Consider the following 8,923-nt stretch of genomic DNA (forward strand, 5'->3'; position numbering starts at 1 on the left):
TCCTCTCTCTCTATAAATATGTTGCAAACTTAAATCTTGCTATACTTATATTGCAATAAAACGATATCTAGCTCCATATGATCAACAACATATTCCTTTCTTGAGATTACTAAGCATATCCTAAGCATTTTTTTATTTATTTGTGGTGATACTCCTCTTTTTAATAAAGGAGATTTTGGGTTTTTATTTATTTATAATTTTTATAATTCGATAGTTGAGAGTGAGGGGAGTTTTAACCCTAAATTATTTTGAAATTTTCTATGGGTGACATAAATTTTTTTAGAAATAATTTCAACCTATTGCATTTTCTCCTAATGATTGCCTTTTATCATTAAACCAAAACACTAATTGGTTTTTGGTATAAATGAGGGTCAAACCCCAAATTTCTTATTCGACAACAAAAGACTTTATCAGTTGAGTAACTTGGAACCTACGGGTGACCATAATTAATACTAAAGTTCTTGGAGGATGGAACTAATTGAGACATTATAGTTTATGATGGTAAAATTTAAATGAAGTGATGCTAAATTGCTAATGGTGGTAAAAATACCCCCAAAATTTTGGTTGAATTTCGTGGCTTGTAGAGAGAAAAAAACCAAACCAATAGGATTAGATTTTCTAACTCAATTTTGGCTCATAAAATGTCATTCTCAGTAATAAAAAATTATATGGTTAATCATGAGCTTTAATTTCACATATTACTCGCCTAACTTGGATTTAAAATGAAAATGAATAGCTATAGATGTGAAAAGATTGGAGGTCAAAATTGAGTTAAAAATGAAAAAAATTACTAGTGTTTGAATATACTAAGTGTCCATTTGATATCCTATAGTTTTTGAGTAGTTTATTTGCTAAATATGAGACAAAAAATATAGTTTTTGGTAGCTTATTTGCCAAACTTGGAAAAATTAGACCCAACCCTATAAGACTATATAACCTAACCCAAACCTAAGATTTTTTACTCAAAGTAAAAACAGGTTAACTTGTAACTTGAGTCCCATTTTTTAAACAATATTTTTGTTAAAGGATGATGGGTATGTAGGGCTAGTGTAAATGGCGTGGGAAATTTTATATGGCAGGTAACATTTCTCAAGTATGAAGATTTCCAGTGCTGAATCTACTACTAACGTTGAGCAAATTGAGGTGCAATTTATATTAAATATTTACTTATTCTTCTTTACCTAATATGATATGTTTTATTTTTAAAACTTTTTTTTTATTTAGTTATCTTTCTAGGTAATATAACTTTATTATTATTCTACACGCAACAAAAATAGATGCATCTAAGAAAGTTGATAACTTGATATGATCCACGATATTTATTTATTTTTTTTATGGTGATGATTCAACTCCCTTTGATTGTTTATCCTTGAATGTTGAATAGAAAGGCGAGCGAAAAAAAAAAAAAGTCTAGATGCATAATATTACTAGGGTAGAGGGTGTTGTTGTGCTTTATATGTAAGGTTTGAACCTTAATTGGTATGATGCGTTTTAATTTTTAAAGCCGTTAGTCTGTGTGACTAAAGCAAATAATATCATGCCAGTAATGGATTGGGAAGTGACAGAATGATATCGGGAGTTGCTGTGCTTTATATGTAAGCCTTCGACTTTTTTATTATATTGGGCTTCAAAACGGTAAAAAAACAAACTAGTAGCCTCTCATTGATGGCAATATATGATTTGTGGTATGAAGGATTCACGAGGTTGTGGCATAGAAGCTCCTAAAACAACTAAACAAGTTGTCAAAGATCTCACATAAGAACCTTATTTTCTTGAGTAAGTAAAGTAATTAGCTTAATTAAACATTTGATTCTCCAAAAAAAAATAAAAAATTGATTAAACATTTGTCAACTTAGTGGAGTCCAATAAAAAAAAATATTGTTTTTATTGTCTTTCACAAGGCCATAACCACTAAAGCAAAGTGGAGTCCAATAAAAAAAATGGCCAGCAACTTAGTGGAGCCCAATTACAGAAATAAAAAGAGTGACAGGGGTGCATTTTCTTTGAATTGTTGTTGTTTTGAAAAAAAAAAAAAAAAATATATATATATATATATATATAGGTATGTTATCTTTAAAATTAAAATATGATACTTGATTTTTTTTCCCTTCTTGCTAAATTTAATTTATCTTATCCCCAACAATATCACACTTAACCAAATTTCCATCCGGATTAGTGAAAAAGGTATTTTTTTATAAAGACCATCTTATGGTGTATCTTTATCGCATTCAGTGAACCCTTGAAACTTACATGTTATAAGAGGATCACTTCATAATATAGTCTTATAAGATAAACTTTTTCTTAAATACTTCTGTTTATTTTGTTGAAAAACTTTATATAAATGTAGTTTTTTTTTTTTTTTTTTTTTTTTTTTTTGCATTTTCTTGTGTTTGGTAGCATTTAGGTTAAATGAAAAATATTTTTAATCAATGGAAAACTTTATTAAAAATACGACTTACCTACTTGTTTCAAAGAAAAACCTTTTGTGAAGATAGGTTTTTTTTTTTTTGGGGGGGGGGGTGTTTTCTTGTGTTTAGTAGTATTAGAAAAAAAAATGTCAAAAGAAAACAACAGAAAATTCTATTAAAAATATAAATTTTTTTTAGAAAACATTTTTTTTTTCACTAAAATTTTTTGAAAAACAACTTTATCTCATGCCACTCTAAATAAAAGACATTAAGAGATAATATAAAAATTATTGAAAACAACCGCATCTCATTTTTCAAGGATGCTACCAAAATGAAACAAATTTTTTTGTTAAAAAATACTTTTTTAAAAATGGCTCATTTTTTTAGAAAATATTAATGTCAAAACGAATGGAGCTAAGATGCAGTTTTCCCCTAAAATTTCTAAAAAATAACTTTATCTCACCGCAACTTAGTTTCAAAGTTATTACTAAACATAAGAAAATGAGATAATTTTTCAAAAAGTTAGTCATTTTTTAAGAACTTAGACAAAACAAACAAAGAATTAAATTAAGCTGTGTTTGTTTCGGTTGAAAATAGATTTGTGAAAATATTCTACACCCTACAGTGTGTTTGGTTACGCATTTAAAATTTGGTCAAACAGAAAACCATTGCATTGACTATAAAATTCGGCCCCCAAACCTGTAAATTCATTTCAGGACTCATTTTACCTTCAAGTCTTTTCTGTAATTTTTCACTCACACACTCCTCATACGGTCCGAAATTCATCTCCAAGCTCACCTCAACTCCACCCCACGCACCAACGAGAGAGAGACAAAGCTCCACCCCACACTCCAACGCTAGTCTGAGGTCCACCCCACACTCCGACAAGTAGCGCCGCCATGTTCCCCTCCGCGCTAGTGAGAAGAGAGGACACTTACAATGGAGCATGGAGAGATCAGGAGCCATCGAAAAATAGATCGAACCACCGTGGGTTCGTGACCTAGTGAATGACCCACCCCTAAGCCAATCAAACCACTATGAGCAACCCACCCTTGAGCTGATTTGCCCACCGTGTGAGCAACCCACTCCTAGATCGAGCCACTACCTTTAGATCGACCTACCGTATCTATGTTGCCACCACCGTTGCCACCACCAAGTCACCCACGAACCGATTTCTCTCTCTCTCTCTCTCACACACACACACACACACACAATTGGTCTTGTGATTTTGATTTTGATTTTGATTTTTTGTTTTAATTTTTGTTTCTTTGTGTTTATATATTTTGATTATCTGTAATAATATTTGTTTGGATCTTTGGAAAATGTGAGAAACATGATAAAAATGGATTTTCTTGAGTATTTTCAATAACACAACTAAACACTAGAAAATATTTTTCGAAACATTTTTTAGAATGCAACCAAACATCTAAAAATATTTTCATTTCTGAAAAATATTTTTCGCTAAAAAGCATTATAAATTAAGCCAGACGCAGCCTAAAATGCCCCAAATTTTCTACCTTAATCACAGGTAGCAGCGGTAGGACTACTACAAAAGTACATTTTTTAGTCACATTAACTGGTAAACTAGAAAATTTGACCGGTAACAGACAGATTTCTGTTTGCTGATGTGGTATATTCTCATTGGACACTCATGAACTATATAGTACACAATACCATTCCTACAACAAACACTCATTTATCTATAATTTTTTATTGTTCGTTTTGTCACTATGTGATTAAAAAAATACAACAACAACAACAGCCAAACACAATGTGAAAATGTTGATCCCTCGGAAACTTTTTACTTCTCGAAGCTCTGACAAGCTTTTCTGACCAAGCAAAAACCCAATGATTCTTGAACCAAAAGGTAATAAATCTGAAAACCCACAACTTCAATTTTCTGTTCTCAGATTTATCTCTGCTAAAAATCTTACCTTTCATCATTTACAACATTATTTGTTTTTTCTTCATAATCTGACTGGAAACTGAGGGTTTTTTGATTTGAACTGTAATGCCTGGTTTCAATCAATGATTCTTTCAGCTCCGAGTTAAGTTTTTGTTAATGGGTTTTTTTATTTGATGTTAGAAATCAATATTTAGGCTTGGAAAGTTTGGATCTTTGGATGTGGGAGCCTAGATTTAGGGTTTGCATTTGGTGTTTGTGTAAGGATTTAAATTGGGTTAGTTGAGCACCATGGATGGTGTTGGGGAATCTTCTGAATCTGGGAATGGAGTGTCTAGTTCTCAATCTAAGAAAAGTGGGTCTTTTGGTGAAGATGATAGTGATAGGTGCCCTAAGCAAGTGTCACCTGTTAGGGGCGGTGGGTCGAGGAATACAAGTCCATTGGGTCGTGTAGGATCAAGGAACACTAGCCCTTCGAGGCAGAAAGTTATTAAGACCAAACCGCGCGGGTTAGATGAGGAAACAGCTGCTACATTTGGTAAAGCAGTCCACCCTGATGTTCAAATGGAAGATAGTATATGGGCAATGTTGCCCGAAGACTTGTTGAATGAGATTTTAGCTAGGGTTCCTCCATTTATGATCTTTCGTCTACGTTCTGTTTGTAAACGTTGGAATTCTATTCTTCAAGATTGTAGTTTTCTCAAATTTCACTCGCAAGTGCCATCTCATGGGCCTTGTCTTCTTACATTTTGGAGGAACTCTCAGACCCCACAATGCTCGGTCTTCAGCTTGCCGTTGAAAACGTGGTATAGGATTCCATTCATGTTTCTGCCTCCATGGGCATTCTGGTTGGTTGGTTCTTCAGGTGGTCTTGTTTGCTTTTCTGGGCTTGATGGGCTAACTTTCAAAACTCTAGTTTGTAATCCCCTCACACAAACTTGGAGGACGTTGCCGACTATGCATTATAATCAGCAAAGGCAACTGATAATGGTTGTTGATAGGACAGACCGATCGTTTAAAGTTATAGCCACTAGTGATATATATGGTGACAAATCTTTACCCACCGAAGTATATGATTCGAAGCTCAACATTTGGTCACTTCACCAGGTAATGCCTGCAGTCAATCTTTGCTCCTCAAAGATGGCATATTGTGATTCCAAATTGTACTTGGAAACCCTTTCACCACTTGGTCTAATGATGTATCGGCTGGATACTGGCTACTGGGAACACATTCCAGCTAAGTTCCCACGGTCATTGTTGGATGGGTATTTAGTTGCTGGAACCCAGAAGCGTTTGTTTCTAGTTGGAAGGATTGGCCTTTATAGTACACTTCAGAGTATGAGAATTTGGGAATTGGATCATGTAAAAATCATGTGGGTGGAGATTAGCAGGATGCCACCAAAGTATTTTCGAGCTTTGTTGAGGTTATCAGCTGAGAGGTTTGAGTGCTTTGGTCAGGACAATTTAATTTGCTTCACTTCTTGGAACCAAGGGAAGGGCCTTCTATATGATGTGGATAAGAAGGTTTGGTCATGGATTGCTGGCTGTGCCCTTCAGTCATACAACAGTCAAGTTTGTTTCTATGAGCCAAGATTTGATGCTTCTATCTACTGAGGAGGAAATTTTGCTATGTGGTGTTAATTTTTATTTTATTTATTTTGAGGGTGAGCATCCTTGTTCGGCATCTTCTCTAATTTCTTCTGCACAACCAAGAGGAAGGTTCTTCATACTAAGCTGGTCAGTTCATCATTGAATTTCTTTCAGCTTTTCATGCCATATCAGTAATGAAGATGCATCTGAAGAAACCAGTTTCGTTGGCAAGATTTTGACAATTCAAGGGTGATAGTGCCAGGACTTTGTAATGTACAATAATCGAGTATGGTTTTAACTCAAGGGCTGGGCTTGTTAAGGAAGTAAATGGATGGTGACATCTAGGGAAGGATCGCAAGTGGGCAATTTTCTGTTCCAACTCCTGTAAGATATTTAAAATTGATTTGTACATGCCAGCTACATATCTTAGACTCTTAATACTATGTTGCTCATTAATTTACTATACAATGATTTTTTTTTTTCCATTTATGTGGCCATCATCTTGGTTTATATATTGCAAGTATGTTACTTAGTGGTGAATTGTTTGTCTTTTTGGCTGCCACTTTTTCATGCTTTTGTGTGCTATTAGAAGCTCTTGTATGGTCAAATTTCACATTTTTTTCTTGTTCGCACTGTGTTTTTTATAATGTTTATTATGTTGACAGCCATTTGTTATTTGTTGTTAATGAGCAGAACTTTGGTTCTTTCAATTCTGGGATCACCGACCTTATGAATTTTGTTATGTTCATCCCATTTCATACTATATATATTTAGTTTGCTGCCTTCACACATGTGACAGTGGACTCCACATTTTTGCATTGTTTATGTCATTTTCAGAATTTACCCACTAGTTCTGTAGCAAATGGGCTTTTTGACTCCAGTGGTTCAGTGTAAAGCGTGACACTAAAGTTTGGATTCAGCAATACCCTAAAAAATTATTTAAGGGGGTTGTTATACTAAACAAGGTGGACTTCTATAGGATGTCAATGGTTTTTGAACTTTGAAGTACTTGATCATATATCCTTTTGTGTTAGACTGTTAGTGGCAGTGGGGATATTGGCTGAGCTCTTATGGTAGCCATAGTTGGATGAACTAATACTTTAAAACTGTCCTAAGTTTTTGTTATTTACTTTTTTGTACTGAAGTTATGGATATCTAGTATCTACAGTTTATGTTTATAGAAGAGACTGACTATATGCAAAGATTAATGCTGTTTTAAGAATGTTCATTGGGCTCTAGTTACTGTTTGCTGAGAGTTTTCTAGGTTCCAAATTTGAAATGTTATTTCTTTCTTTTTTGATAAATACATTTGAAATGTCATTTCTTATTTAATAATAATAATTTTATTATTATTATTATTTTTGTTTTTTTGGCTATAGTAAAGGTGGGGGACTAGCCAGATTCACCCACGTGGGGAAAGCTGGAGGTACCATACCAACTAGAGGTCGGGTGTTCTGTTCCACTTATTTCATTAGTACAGAAAGGGATACTTCTCAGAAACCATGTCATGTCTTCCAGATACATGCCAACCTCCAAATGGCTGTTCATATCCTACCATTAGGGTTCTGCAGTTTGTAAACCATTGTTGGTAAAACATTAGAATGAATTGAAAAGTACCTAATGGAGCCATAGATAAACCTGGGTGCTAGCATATGTTTTGTGATATTTGAGCTAGGTTTGAGTGTCATGGGTTCAAAACACACTAGGTGCATGTGTAATTTACTGAAAAAGAAAGAGAAAAAAAGAAAGGTTTCATGCCTGACCACTATACTTCTGTTATCAGTTCTGCTTATTAAAGCATATGCAAGAAGCACTTCTCAAATTTGGTGAATGGGGTGTGGACCAATCAGTATCATCATAACTCGTGCATTTCTAGTAACCCAACAATCTATTTAATTTACATCTACTTTGTTACATGCCAACCCAACTAGTTGGATTTATGGCTTTGTTTGAGTTGATTCTAATATTTTTTTTTTGATAAGTAAGAAAGAAATATATTAAAAGCTACCTCATGAAAACACAAGGCAGAACAGAGAATACAAAGAAGGAAACAAACAAAAAAAGGAGAAGAAGAAAAAGAAAACAAACGGAGACAACAACAAGCAAATTAATTACAGAGAAGAGAACTAAGGAACATAGGGATAGAATCACTAGAGGTGAGTCCCCAAGCCCTAGAACAATCAAAAAGAGAGCCACTAAAGTAAGCGAGCAGCTGGTCATCAGACTTTTCCCTATCCTCAAACGTACGCCAATTACGCTCCCTCCAAATACACCACATTAGGCACAACGGAGCTAGATTCCAAACGCCAGAAGAATGCTTTCCAAACCAACTCCACCAACCTAAAAGCATATCTGCAACCGATCTTGGCAAAACCCAAGAAATCCCAAAGGATCTAAAAACCATGCTCCACAACAAATAAGCTTTGTCACAATGGAGAAGCAAATGATTCACCGACTCCCCATTACAACGGCACAAAATGCACCAATCTACAAAATCGAATCCTCTATACCGCAAAATATCCCCTGTAAGAATCTTCTCCCAAGCCGCAGTCCAAACAAAGAAGGAGACGTGAGTAGGAGCCTTAGCCTTCCAAATACCTTTCCAAGGAAAGGTAATAGGCAGGGAGCTTCGGAGCTTATTGTAGAACGAGCGGATGTCAAAAACCCCTTTCTTCGTCAATTTCCAAACCATGCGGTCTCCTTGCTCAGATTGAGGTAAGTTAGAACCCATGATTTGAAGGAAGTCATCCACCACACCCGTCTCCCAATCATTTGGATTCCTAAGTAAAAGAACCTTCCAACTTCTCCGAGCCTCGGTCCCCAAACGATCAAGAGACGAGGCCACCGAAGCCTCTCTATTAGAAGCAATCCCGTACACCACCGGGAAAGAAAGATGGAGTGGTGAGTCCCCACACCACTGGTCCGTCCAAAGCTTCACTCTATCCCCCACCCCTACCTCAAACCGGATGTGTTTGCTAAACACCTCCCATCCTTTTCGGATACTTCTCCATAAGCCACACCC

The 8,923-nt window shown here is 35.2% G+C and overlaps 1 protein-coding gene across 3 annotated transcripts; it reads left to right on the forward strand.

Moving 5' to 3' along the window:
- The first annotated feature begins 4,119 nt into the window (after positions 1-4,119).
- LOC115976225 (F-box/kelch-repeat protein At5g15710) lies at positions 4,120-7,677 on the forward strand. Of its 3 annotated transcripts, none has more exons than XR_004088267.1 (2): positions 4,120-6,285; positions 7,281-7,677. XR_004088267.1 is itself a non-coding variant. In XM_031097384.1 (1 exon), the coding sequence occupies exon 1, from the start codon at positions 4,603-4,605 to the stop codon at positions 5,923-5,925; it is 1,323 nt and encodes a 440-aa protein (XP_030953244.1). In that variant the 5' UTR covers positions 4,120-4,602; the 3' UTR covers positions 5,926-6,529. The 3 variants fall into 3 exon arrangements, 1 of the variants encoding a protein (XP_030953244.1); XR_004088268.1 differs by lacking the exon at positions 7,281-7,677 and adding an exon at positions 6,739-6,756; XM_031097384.1 differs by lacking the exon at positions 7,281-7,677 and having other exon boundaries at positions 4,120-6,529.
- The last annotated feature ends 1,246 nt before the right edge of the window (positions 7,678-8,923 follow it).

This window comes from Quercus lobata, chromosome 2 (genome assembly GCF_001633185.2).
Source record: "Quercus lobata isolate SW786 chromosome 2, ValleyOak3.0 Primary Assembly, whole genome shotgun sequence".
In the NCBI taxonomy this organism is placed as follows: domain Eukaryota; kingdom Viridiplantae; phylum Streptophyta; class Magnoliopsida; order Fagales; family Fagaceae; genus Quercus; species Quercus lobata.